This window comes from Diorhabda sublineata, chromosome X (genome assembly GCF_026230105.1).
Source record: "Diorhabda sublineata isolate icDioSubl1.1 chromosome X, icDioSubl1.1, whole genome shotgun sequence".
Taxonomy (NCBI): Eukaryota; Metazoa; Arthropoda; class Insecta; order Coleoptera; family Chrysomelidae; genus Diorhabda; species Diorhabda sublineata.
The window spans coordinates 1,282,686-1,296,267 of NC_079485.1; the positions used below are offsets into that span (position 1 = coordinate 1,282,686).

The 13,582-nt window shown below is 31.1% G+C and overlaps 4 protein-coding genes across 4 annotated transcripts; 2 read left to right on the top strand and 2 right to left on the bottom strand.

The window, feature by feature from the left end:
- Window positions 1-164: 164 nt before the first annotated feature.
- Window positions 165-6,551, top strand: LOC130451343 (transitional endoplasmic reticulum ATPase TER94). The gene is made up of 9 exons (XM_056790305.1): window positions 165-352; window positions 590-949; window positions 1,244-1,553; window positions 1,622-1,885; window positions 1,947-2,211; window positions 2,278-2,750; window positions 2,810-2,993; window positions 5,796-6,082; window positions 6,152-6,551. Exons 1-9 carry the CDS (start codon window positions 336-338, stop codon window positions 6,404-6,406), a joined length of 2,415 nt encoding a protein of 804 aa, XP_056646283.1. The 5' UTR covers window positions 165-335; the 3' UTR covers window positions 6,407-6,551.
- Window positions 6,552-6,640: 89 nt separating this feature from the next.
- Window positions 6,641-8,482, bottom strand: LOC130450976 (dihydrofolate reductase). Its single transcript, XM_056789741.1, has 4 exons — window positions 8,151-8,482; window positions 7,782-8,067; window positions 6,935-7,044; window positions 6,641-6,880 (listed from the first exon to the last, which is right to left on the bottom strand). The coding sequence occupies exons 1-4, from the start codon at window positions 8,231-8,233 to the stop codon at window positions 6,796-6,798; spliced, it is 564 nt and encodes a 187-aa protein (XP_056645719.1). The 5' UTR covers window positions 8,234-8,482; the 3' UTR covers window positions 6,641-6,795.
- An 845-nt stretch (window positions 8,483-9,327) lies between these two features.
- LOC130450729 (uncharacterized) lies at window positions 9,328-11,241 on the bottom strand. Its single transcript, XM_056789312.1, has 5 exons — window positions 11,006-11,241; window positions 10,848-10,954; window positions 10,643-10,794; window positions 9,856-9,981; window positions 9,328-9,764 (listed from the first exon to the last, which is right to left on the bottom strand). The coding sequence occupies exons 1-5, from the start codon at window positions 11,239-11,241 to the stop codon at window positions 9,576-9,578; spliced, it is 810 nt and encodes a 269-aa protein (XP_056645290.1). The 3' UTR covers window positions 9,328-9,575.
- Window positions 11,236-13,444, top strand: LOC130450727 (beta-1,3-galactosyltransferase 1-like). Its single transcript, XM_056789311.1, has 5 exons — window positions 11,236-11,714; window positions 11,776-12,020; window positions 12,110-12,387; window positions 12,599-12,747; window positions 13,023-13,444. Exons 1-5 carry the CDS (start codon window positions 11,615-11,617, stop codon window positions 13,292-13,294), a joined length of 1,044 nt encoding a protein of 347 aa, XP_056645289.1. The 5' UTR covers window positions 11,236-11,614; the 3' UTR covers window positions 13,295-13,444.
- Window positions 13,445-13,582: the final 138 nt, after the last annotated feature.

Sequence of the window (13,582 nt, forward strand, 5' to 3'; positions counted from 1 at the left end):
TTTAGAGTGAGTGCGAAATAATTTTCTGTACCTCAAAATTTTCTTAGTTAAGAGAACAATTAATTATCATTATAATGTTTAAAAAATATACTACATCATTCAGTAGATGTCAAGAAAATATTTAAAAGGTTCCTAACTTATCGGTAAAATTTAACAATTGCTTCGTGCCAACTGTCTAATATATCATCTAAATGCTACGCCATTGTGTGTCAGATTAACGATCGTCTTCGTTGCGCTACCAGTGAAAAAGTAAACTAATCATCGAAGAATATAATTTCCGAAGTTACTCGAATTCTACTACAGTTTTTATATTAATTACATTTTCATTTAATAAGATGGCTGATACTAAAAAGTAAGTATACAATTTTCATATACTGCACTGTGATTTTGAACTGAAATGTACATTGTCATCATGGTGGAAGTGGAAGTTTTTATTTTATTTTTAACATATTTTTTATAGAATCTAATTCTCATATATAAATCCAATTAATAATTAAGAAAAATGTTATTTTTACTTTTTCAAATGATGAATCACTAGATATTTTCAGTGTTCTAGAATGTTTTAAAAAATTTTGCAATTAATTTATAGCCCAGAAGATTTAGCTACTGCGATTCTTCGCAAAAAGGATCGTCCAAACAGACTTCTTGTAGAGGAAGCAGTAAATGATGACAATTCTGTTGTGGCTTTATCTCAAGTAAAAATGGATGAACTACAACTTTTTAGAGGAGACACAGTTCTACTTAAAGGCAAACGAAGAAAAGAAACGGTCTGCATAGTTCTTTCTGATGATTCGTGTAGTGATGAAAAGATTCGCATGAATAGAAATGTTAGAAATAATTTAAGAGTTAGGCTTTCTGATGTTGTTTCTATACAGCCTTGCCCAGATGTCAAGTATGGGAGAAGAATACATGTGCTTCCTATAGATGATACTGTTGAAGGACTTACAGGGTAAGTTATAATCTATATACACTTGATATTGTTCCTTCTGTACTGACTCTTGAAATTACAACACTTTATAGCATGGATGTCATAAATGATAAGCTAACATAGAAATAATATTTTTCATTTCACTTCCTATAACACATAAATTACTGTTAGATTTTTATATATTTATTTTTGTATTGTATGCAATAGATTAAAAGGTTGTATTCATTGTAGAAACAGGCAAAGTAAAAATATTGAAACAGTTCTTTTCATAGATGTTTCCTTTATTTAGATCATTGTTTTTCTTACCTCTTTCAGAAATTTGTTTGAGGTATATCTTAAACCATACTTTCTTGAAGCATATAGACCGATCCACAAAGATGATGTTTTTGTTGTACGGGGTGGCATGAGAGCTGTTGAATTTAAAGTGGTAGAAACTGATCCCGCACCTTATTGCATAGTTGCACCTGATACTGTGATTCATTGTGATGGTGATCCTATTAAACGTGAAGAGGAAGAAGAAGCCCTTAATGCTGTTGGTTATGATGATATTGGGGGCTGTAGAAAACAATTGGCACAGATTAAAGAAATGGTTGAATTGCCTCTGAGACATCCCAGCCTTTTTAAGGTATAAGTTGGTAATGATAGTTTCGTCTAAAAAACTGATCTTTCAACAAAAAATTTTATTTTTTCAAGGCAATTGGTGTTAAGCCACCGCGTGGTATTCTGTTGTATGGTCCCCCAGGTACCGGCAAAACTCTTATAGCTCGTGCAGTAGCTAATGAAACTGGCGCATTTTTCTTCTTAATTAATGGCCCTGAAATTATGAGCAAACTTGCAGGAGAATCTGAAAGTAATCTTCGTAAGGCTTTTGAGGAAGCAGATAAAAATTCTCCTGCTATTATATTTATTGATGAATTGGATGCTATTGCACCCAAAAGAGAGAAGACACATGGAGAAGTAATTTTCTTTTTTATTTCTGAACTGTGATTCAAATTTATGTGTAATTTTACTTTCATAGGTGGAACGTAGGATAGTATCTCAACTTTTAACACTAATGGATGGAATGAAAAAAAGTTCTCATGTAATAGTAATGGCAGCTACAAATAGGCCAAATTCCATCGATCCGGCCTTGCGTAGGTTTGGCAGATTTGACAGAGAAATTGATATTGGAATTCCTGATGCCACTGGTAGATTGGAAGTTTTACGTATTCATACAAAAAATATGAAATTAGCTGATGATGTAGATTTGGAACAAATAGCAGCCGAAACTCATGGTCATGTAGGTAAGTACTAATGTTAGCTTCTCTTCTTTTTCATTAAGCATAATTCTTACTTCCATTTGTGTTTAGGAGCGGATTTAGCTTCTTTATGTTCTGAAGCAGCTCTACAACAAATAAGAGAAAAAATGGATTTAATAGATCTGGAAGATGACCAAATTGATGCAGAAGTTCTAAACTCTTTAGCTGTTACAATGGAAAACTTCCGCTATGCCATGACCAAGAGCAGTCCAAGTGCATTACGTGAAACTGTTGTTGAAGTACCTAATGTTACATGGGACGATATTGGTGGATTGGCAAATGTTAAAAAGGAATTGCAAGAACTAGTACAGTATCCAGTAGAGCATCCAGATAAATTTCTTAAATTTGGTATGCAACCATCTAGAGGAGTGTTGTTCTATGGACCACCAGGTTGTGGTAAAACCTTGTTGGCAAAAGCAATTGCAAATGAATGTCAGGCTAATTTTATTTCCATCAAAGGTCCAGAGTTATTAACTATGTGGTTTGGCGAGTCTGAGGCAAATGTTAGAGATATATTTGATAAGGTATGTAGTTAAATATATAGAGTTACCATTTCTATTCATTAACTTTTCAATTACTTCAGGCTAGATCAGCAGCTCCTTGTGTATTATTCTTTGATGAGTTAGATTCCATTGCCAAATCGAGAGGAGGAAATGTCGGTGATGCGGGTGGTGCAGCAGATAGGGTGATTAATCAAATTTTAACAGAAATGGATGGTATGGGAGCTAAGAAAAATGTATTTATTATTGGTGCTACAAATCGACCAGGTAAAAATAAAATAATAAATATTCTATATTGGTACAAACAAATGACCATTGGCCAAGGTCCTTCAGTGTGTGATACTTGAATCATGCAATATAATAGTCTCAATATTGATAAAAATAACATTATTGTATATCTACATACAATTGGTCAAAGTTGTTAACCTATCTTTGAGTGGGTGTACTTTTGTGAATTACGCTTGGGCTTATTGATATCTCACTTTTGTTGTGTCTCCTATGGTTTTTATCTCTGCTGTCTAGAGATTTCCGAACAGGGTTTTATTGTTGATTGGTATATTATAATGCATTACTAAAGTATTAGTCTACAGATCCTTTTGTATGTGCTGCAATTTTCTTTTGTTTTTGTATGTTAACAAAGTGATAGAACTGCTCAGAATATTTTCTAAACTAAATAGCATTATTTTAAAATACAAACAGCTAAGGGAATAGTTCCCAAGGTAAATATCAAACAGATGGAATTTTGTGAAATAATAAATATAAAACAAAAATGTTTTTGCACACTATCAGGGCTCTTGTGGCTTTAGTGATTATCTTCTTTTTGTGTTTGTTCCAGAGAAGATTACTATCAAGTGTGAGTCCCAGATTTTACCACTCTATGACTTTCCTGTCTAGCTTGATGAGCTTGAGTTTGAGTTTTTTCTTCCTAGTGAAGGAAATTAGTAGGTCTTATTCGGGTTGACCCCCACTGATCGAGCCCACCTTCTTGTATAATTGAGTTCTCTTTGAACTATGTCACAGAGTATATTCTTAAAGCGTCCTCTTGCATAGATGACTATGTCGTCTGCATATCATTGACAGGATATGTGAAGTTCAGTCAGCTCACATAAGATTTCGTCTACTACTTAGCTCCACATACTGGGGATGTGACTCCCTCTTGTGGACATCCCCTATTAGCAGTAATTGAAATGGTGTCTTGCCCTACTTTTATTTCTGCTGTACTAGTAGATTGTAGCTGTGCCATCCATCTGGAGGTTGTCCTAACTACTCCTCTCAAGTACATTTCCTTTGTCAATTGTACCAGTGCAGTATCCATAGATTTGCCCGTTTGGTATGTGAATTGATCTTGATGGAGAGGTTTTCACATCAGAATCTCTGATCTAATGTAGTTATCGACAGCTTTTGCATAATTTTAAGTAGAAACGAGGTGAGGCTGATTGGTTTGAAGGTGTCCTTTTTCTCCTGCTTCTTTTTCTGGCAGTACTCCACTAGTCTTTGCAGTTCTGGTGGAGGTGTAGGTCCGTTCTTATTGAAATAGCAGGGGACTATGACTATTTCTTGAAGTTTTTTTTCTCGCACTCAAGGTATGCTCGAAATTGGTATGAGGTCTCTGTTCAAAAATTCTGAAAGACAAAGGTGATTAATGTAGTTTCTTACCATGATACATCATCTCGTTATACTACCGATGTTTCATATATTACCTTGGTGTTTTTACAGGTCCGTAGACATGTTCTCTGTAGACCCAGAATTCCTGGATTAGAACTATGCTAAGGTTTTCTTTAGTGAACGCTCGGGCAATGACTGCTGATGCCCCTTTTGTGTGGTGAGCATTCACTTGAGCTATTTTGATGCCCTCCATTCAACCTTAAATTCATTCGTTCGATTCACTAAGGGTGTGTTCTTCTACGGCAGTCTCTTTGCTTGTGCATTCTATTTCCATTGGGGCCCCGAGATTAATTCTCTTTAGCCCAGACTTTCGATGTGAAGGTGAGCTGTGCCCACCACATCTTATCGTCTTCAATGCCTTCACTAGTAGTGCTGGGAGTGGTTTTGTTTTCATCCTTCTTCTTTAGGCCGTGAACTGGTATTTCCCCCAACCTATAATAGATGGTGTAACCATTGTCCTTGATGGTCAGGTAAGATTGTTCGTCTATACCGACTCCTAAGAGCTGACCAAAGTAATACAACTGCTCAGAATATTTTGAAACTAACCAGCATTATTTTAAAGTACAAACAGCTAAGGGGATAATTCCCAAGGGCAATATCAAACAGATGAAATTTTGTGAAATAATAATGTAAATACAAAACGGAAATAAATATTTTTGAAAAACATGTGTTACAATTAAATTTTAGACATATTGTAAATATAACCTGTCCACCATCAAAAATTGATCATGTGGAAAATGAAAATTTGAGCAATCTGGTATGGAATTAGTCTTCCAAAAATGAACCCCTTCTGGATTAATGAAAAATTATTAAAAAAATAATTATTTGGAAATCACATGATTGAATTATTCCTACAATTCTTTCACTTTTGTTAAGTTTGAGGAAATTTTGATATATAAAGATTGATAATGTTCATTTAAAAGAGGTGCATTATTTCATTTGAGTCTTTACTAAGGATTTTGTTCGTAATTTTATATTTTGTTAATTATCATGGCAAGTTTATTTTGGAATATATTTTTTAGAATGTGTAGATTATTTACCAGACATTCTAAAATTGCAACAATTTTTTATTGTCTATTTAATTCAACATTCTATCTTTTAATAATTCTCATTCATGTACTTAACATACATCTTTATTATTTTTTTATACTGATCAGTTCCATATTAATAGGTAAGAATGAAAGAAATATAGTGAACCAGTCAGTATGTTCTGCAAAATATTGTCCGATACCATTTTTCTAAAATTGAAGCTACATCTGCAATCACCCATCTTAGGGTATTTGTTGACATAAATATTTTCAACCCATTGTGAACTTATCAAATCCAATATCAGGGTTTTTAAAATTAGACTTGTCATATGTCTTATGCATTAAGTTTTTTCTATTGTCATATATTTTTTTACAGATATCATTGATCCAGCTATATTACGTCCAGGTCGTTTGGATCAGTTGATTTATATTCCTCTCCCCGACGAAAAGTCTCGAGAGGCAATTTTCAAAGCGAATTTAAGGAAATCACCAGTAGCCAAAGATGTTGATCTCACTTATATCGCCAAAGTTACTCATGGTTTTTCTGGTGCTGATTTAACAGAAATCTGCCAGAGAGCTTGCAAACTTGCAATTCGGCAAAGTATTGAAACAGAAATTAAGCGAGAAAGGGAAAGAGCTTCTAATCCCAACGTTGCAATGGACGTAAGTATAATCGGTAATTGTATAAGCATCTGAACATTCATGAGCTCGTATATTTTCTGTTTGTTATAGCTGGATGATGACGATCCAGTTCCAGAAATCACACGGGCCCATTTTGAAGAAGCAATGCGTTTTGCTAGACGTTCGGTCTCTGACAACGACATAAGAAAATATGAAATGTTCGCGCAGACCTTGCAACAATCTAGAGGATTCGGTACGAATTTCCGTTTTCCATCGGCGGCAAGCGGTGGACCTGCCGCTCCTGGAGCTACGGGAGGTGATCAGGCTAATTTCCAAGATGATCCTGAAGATGACCTTTATAGTTAGATATTTGGAATGGGGTCAATAAGCACCAATTTTCAAGTGTTTTTGTATTTATTTACAGTAATTCCTCAGTTTGGTAACAATACTTCATTGTTATATCATGTTGTTTAATACAATAGTTTTGAAATATAACTAAAAGTTTGTCTAATTATTTATTTTTTTCCACCTTTGGTATACTAAAATTTCATCCAATATTTTCAGTAATTACTCCAGGAAGATCAATAATATTCCCTTTAGTAAATATATTTTTAAGGAACCTAAGGTTTAGTATGCTGTTGGCATTAAAAAAAACAAGTTCAACAGTTTTGTTCATTATTAACACAAAAGAAATCAATTTCAAAAAGTATTTATTTTTATTAAATTTTCTTGGTAACAAAAAGCTTTTTCCAATACTACTTAAATTTCATATTCTGATAAACATTAAATGTAAAATTGATATCTCCTTCTGATTGCACACCTTCTGGAACAGAGTCATCTCTAAAATCAAATAAAAATCAATTTTAGTCCTAACATTCCTTGTTGAGTACTTACTTCACTTCTTCCATGTCACTTGGCAATTCAGGGAAAAATGTATCACAATCAAATTCTTTCAAAATTTTAGTTAGATAAAGACGATAAAAATGTTCACATTCTACAGCTTCCTAAAAATGTTAATTTTATTTTTTTTTTAATGAACTGCTATTATACTAAATTGGTTCGGTTGGCCTTATTCTCATGAAACTACATATGTAATATCTTTGATGAATTGTAAAAGTAATCAAAATTTTATCATTGAGTGCAACAGAGTTATCATCATACAGGTATGTAAAATGAAATGATTTATTAAATGAAAAAACTTCAAACACTAGTTTAAGGTGAGCAGTTGGGATTTATGAAATCATTGATGATAAACACTACTCAAACACACAATTACAATGTCCTTGGAGCCTTTCATGAGTCACTGGATCACATGGCTCAATAGACCAAACAATCTGAGTGTTGATATAGTTGGAAGTTATCTTCATAAAGAATGATTTTAATATTAATTTACAAAAGAGCAGAATTAAAATTTCCAGATTCTAAATAAATCAAACTACAGAAGTTCATTTAATTGAGGGAAAAAGAATAAATCATTTTTAGGCTATCTAAGAACCTAATTCTGTTCTAAAACTAGTGAAATTATAATCAATGTGGAAAAGTGGAAAAAATCAATTTTTAATGTGAACTAAGAGCATATGAAATAGCTTCATAGACTGGAGATAAACTGTTTTTACTAGTTGTCTTTTAGTATCTGAAGTTAATAACTTAGTGAGAGTACCAATAAGCATCAATAGAAAAGACCCAATGTACTAATTTTAATTAAACAAAATCTGTGAAGATCCTACTATTCATGGTTTACCTTATAAACCTGACTTCCACCTATAACCCAAATTCTTTCATAAATATCTTTAAATTCAGGTCCTTCTAATGTGTCTAAACAGGAACGAAAACTTTTAAAGACATATACATCACCATAATCCCTTAGATTTAAATCCGAGCGAGACAATATAAAATTGATTCGACCTTTCAATGGTTTAAATTTCTTATGAATCGAATTCCAAGTATTATGTCCCATGATAACAATATTCTTTTTACATGGATCTCGTGTGGTGGTGGTCATTTTAGTGAAATACTCCATTTCTGTTCTTTAAATACAAAAACATCAATGAAAATGATGTAGAAAAATTCTGATATAGAATTGTTTAAAATTAGTTTGTATTTTACTTACTTTAATTTCCATGGTAAATTATTGTTTTTACCAATTCCCATATTTTCGCAAGCTGCAGCTATTACATTTAACTTTAGCGCCATAGCAACGCTTTTACTTTAACTTAACCTAACTTGCTGAATGTTTTTGGTAATAATGCTTCTTCGTTTTATTGGCCTTATTCTAAGATAGACACCTAGCAAAATACATATCACGTTCACTGATAAAATCATTTATACCCTAGCCGACAGGCTCTTTTGTTTGTTTTTTTTTTCAAAAGAAACCCTCTGTATATGGTAATTTCATTTATGTAATACTCCTATATGGACAGTTGGTATGGGAAAAACCGTCCCAACGTTACCGACAATATTCATTTTCTTTCTCGTTCAAGACACTTTATATATACTGCGCATGCTTGAGAATGCGCAAATCCGAGCTAGAGCCTCGGCAAATAGAGAAACCGTTATCATTCTGTCTTTCTTAGTCGGAACAGCTTCCACTTATAGAAACTGTCCATATAGTAGTATTACATATATAGGTAATTTATATAAATTACGATGTTGATAATCATAGAAAAACCCATAAAAATCAAGCGTTTTTAAACGAAATTTAAATTTAAAATTTTCACAACTTTCTGAAACTATTAAAAATCTTTTTTGAGTCAGAGTCCGCAATCAGCTGATTAATCTGACCCAGAATCAAACTAAACAACAATCGACTGTATGTGTCTTTTAAGACGAGCCAAATCCCGTTCCATTAGAGCAACTTCTGAATGGTAAACCAGCATTTATTTACCAGAAGGGGTTCAAGAAATCAGGGAAACCAATCGTAGAATACGAATAATGCTCCACCACGACAATGCGAGCTCTCACACATCAGTTCAAAGAAAAACGTTTTTGACCAGTCAAAACATCAAACTGATGAGTGATCCGCTATATGGTTGTTGGGTGGCACCCAGTGATTTCTTCTTATTCCCACAGATCAAAAATAAATTTCGTTTTCTACACCTAAAGAAGCGGTTGATGCGTTCAAATCACATGTTTTGAAGTAACCTCAATCGGAATGGAAGCCATATCCAATTATATATATATATATATATATATATTTGTTTTTATTTATCTGTCTCAAAACTTAAGTAACAACCCTCGTACTGTTTGGCTCTGATTACCGATTTAGGTACAATTAAAAAACAGAAATCTCCAACTGGAAATATTTTCATTTTATAAATAATTTTTATTATATAAGTAACTACTAAATTTTTTCTTACACCTGGGCACTTGCACTTTCCTTTTGATTTAGTTTGATTAATTGTCATGATTTGCAAATATTTTAGATTTTTAAGAACTTACATACAAATATATAATGCTAATATATAAATTAATAATAAGAGAATAATCAGAATAATTTATTTGAACATTTGTTGTTCTGCTTTGAAAAAATTCATTATTAAATTTGAAAAGAAACTTCACATTCACTGTGTAATAAACTTTTTTCTAATTTTGCCTTGAAAATGGAACCAATTTTAGTAAAAGATATTCTTGAATTAACTAGGTGATAAAAACTGTCACCCAAAGATGCTGTAGTGTATGTTTCATTTTTGTTTATTCTCGTTGTAGGAAAGTTTGTAATAATCACCTAGAAGAAAAAACACTTTTAGAAGATATCATTTGGTTAAGCAACTACAAAAAGTTTTATGTTTTTCCAAAATTACAAAACCGATACTTACAATCACATTGTACTTATCAGCCAAATATGACATTTGTTTAAAAAACTCATTGATAGCTTCAAATCTTTCTCTAACTTCTAAACATCTCAAAACAAATGTAATGCTATTGACAACTATCAATGAAACCTAAAAATATTTGATATTAAAATTACAAAATTATGTTGCCGATAAAATGCTTCTTCTCTCAAACATAGGTTTAATAATAATTATATTAGTCTGTAGAAATATTTTTTTAGTATAATAATGAGTTTTCATTATTGTCTGTCTTATTATGAGCCCATTTGACATTTTTGAGTTTTTTATATTTTATCAGGAAAATATGACAATAAATGAAATGCACGTCTCCAGAATCTGTTGAAACAGCTAAATTCCAGTATTAAAACAATTATTCCAATGAAATCCCTCATATTATATTTTTTCAAATCTATCAATAAATAGTGAGGATATAAATAATGATTTTTGTTACATAAATCATAAATTATATTTATGCTTTCAGAGAAAAGACTAGAATAGAATTTGCAGTCTTAGTAATGCATTTCTCTCAAATTACAATACCTTGGCAGTAAACTTCTGAGCTCAACACATAAGAATTTTCTAATCCTAGAATTAGAGGTGTCTCTTATATTTATAGATTTATTGTCAAAATATTACTTACACAAAGAAGTGATTTTTCATATTAAGTTCATACATATGGACATTTTAATATTTGTTATTTGGAAATTTATATCCTAATTTCAAATTTTGATTTTTTCAATGAATATAAAGACAACTTAGTTCAGGTACTTACATTTTTTCCCTGCAAAAATAATTCCAATTCAAAAATGCATCCCATTAATTGTGTGAAATTATTAACTTTTGTATAATATATATGTTTCAAAATAGAATTAACATTAAACTTGCCTACATCTAAATATTTTTTAGTAAAGTCGGAAGCGAGATCTGAAAAATAATAATAATAATTTTGCAGTAATGTGTATTTGTTTATATACTACCTTTTAGTTTTTCAATGGAAAAATTACCAGTTGTGTCTATATAAAAGGCCTCTTTTCCTAATCCACCCAAATTTCTAGGTAACTGAACTGATATGCAAAAACGTAAACTAAAATTGAAAAAACTTAGTATTTGGAACTTGGTTGAATGAAGTATTCACCATATTATAGTAGTGGATTCAGAATAACCAGTGAATTCAATAATCCTTTTTGGAATGAGTACATTTTTTAAAATACTGTCCAAATTTTCTAAATAGCTTAACAGGCAATAGTTTGAAAGTTCCTCTTTATAAATATCAAAAGCAGATTTATAAGTATTTTTATTCACAACATTTTTTGTCAGATTCTGAAAATTATGAAATGAATGCAAAAATAAAAATTTCTTGTGCCCATTCATTTTGGTTAAATTATGACAAAAACATTACTTATTGTCAAGAATATCAAGCAAACTGCAAGGATACTAGACGTACTAGTATTTAAATATTTAATAATTGAAAAAATTGGAACAGATTATTGCAATGTATGAGTGGTTATCGCCTAACATAAAATTATAACTCAAATACCAAACAAATAGTAATCATATATTGAGGTTAGGTTATGTCTAGATGGTTTATCTCATATATCAACCACATCCCACGCACCCCATCTACTAAACATAAATGTATACTTGAGGATCATTAAAAAATGAGTAGTATAGAATAATTTATAACTCTGTATTATAGAATGAAAGAAATCTAAATTTGTTTACGACAGTCTATAGTCTTGAAAATATGATTTGCATGAAAACATCTAAAACTAAAATTACATCGTCTGTGGTGTTGATAATTTGTGTCATTCATCTTTTGGAATTTCTTTTATTTGAACACGAAGGTAATCATTCTATTATATCTATTTTAATAATTGTAACTATCTATTTTTCCTTTTCTTATAGTGGATGGTTGGAATAGAAACTCTGTAAGAAATATTAGTTATTACTTTACTGAAAATTTAGCAGAAGTAATTCCTAAACATTTTTGTAAAAGTAATATAAAGCTTTTAATTATTGTAACATCTGCAGTTTCAAATGTGAATGAAAGACAGGCTATAAGGGAGACATGGGGAAGTGAGAAAACAGTTCTTGGTCAAGATATTTCAATATTATTTTTTCTTGGTAATTCATTAAATCCATCCGTACAGGTAAATACAGTTTTCTATTGATTGATTTAAACATTGTTGAATCAATCCTCAAACATTATCTGCAATTATTATGCTTAAATATATTGTAGGATGCAGTACTTGCAGAAAGCTACCAATATGATGATATTATTCAAGAAAAATTTATAGACTCTTACTATAATTTAACATTAAAATCTGCACTCGCTATGAAACTAATAGCACATAATTGTATTGGAAAGGCAGAGTATTTGTTAAAAATTGATGATGATATGTTTCTACAAACTACTAAATTGATGGAGATAATTATTGCTAGAAAAACATCTACAAATGTTTTAATAGGAAAAATGATATGTGATGCAAATCCAATTAAAGATCCCTTCAGTAAATGGTAAGCTTAAACTAATGTCTTCCTAATTAGGATTTGATTGTATTTTTACACGTTACTGTAATGTGTTCAACATTACTTCAGTCTATTATATAAATATAGTCGTCTTATTAAGGTAAAACAAAGTTACAAGACGATTACTATAATTAAGTTTATTCTTGAATTACTTCTTTTTTTCCCAAAACATTTAGTGAGTTACTAAATCTGATTGTAGGTATTGTCCATCATACATGTTTAACAAAACTTATTATCCCAATTTTTTATCTGGAACTGGGTATTTAATGTCAATGGATGTTACTAAAAGATTAATTGATGCAGCAATAAGGACACCTTTGATACATTTGGAGGATGTTTATTTGACAGGTGAATTTTGTTGAGCCTCACCAGGTATATAGAAAGTTGTATTGTAACGGTATAGGTATTTGAGGTAATGCTGATTAACTAGTTTACTAATACTCATAATTACAAAAATACATTCCTTGGCCCATCAAATCCAGCCAGAAGGATCAAATAGTGATAACTTGTGTTTATGGGTGTTAGTAAATAATGTGTTCAGTATGATAATAATTAATAATCATTGAAATGTAGAAAAGATGTTTTAGGATATGCGAGTAATTGTAGATATTTTTCATTTATAGGTATTTGTGCTGAAAAAGCAGGTGTTTTTCCTGTGCATGATTCAAGATTCACAAGTATGTTGTTAGAGGATGAACCTTGTATCTACAAGGACCTTATTACCATGCATCAATTTCCACCAAAGAGAATGAGAGCTGCATTTAGTTCATTGAAGAATTCTAGTCATTTAGAAAAATGTAGTAGTTATGTGAAAATGTTTAATGTCCAGCAATGGATAATAAAAAATATATTTACGCCATTTTCAAGGTCAAAAAGGAAAAGAATTTGTGAATAGTCATAGGAATCTGAAACGTTTGAAAAAATAAAATGCAGCAAAAAGTGTATGTTAATTTTCTGAAGCAAATTTATTTTTTTCATTATTGTTCTATGTATGAATTCAAATGAATTTCATGAAATTCAAATAAATTTTATAGTAAAAAACCAATTTTAGCCCATTTTTTCTTACTACATTTTTATTTGTTTTCAGGTTTTCTTCTAAATACTTTTGTGCATTGTGTAGTTGAAGATGTCTGAAATAAGTTTATTATAGTCATTATATCATTTGCAATCAGAAATAATGCCG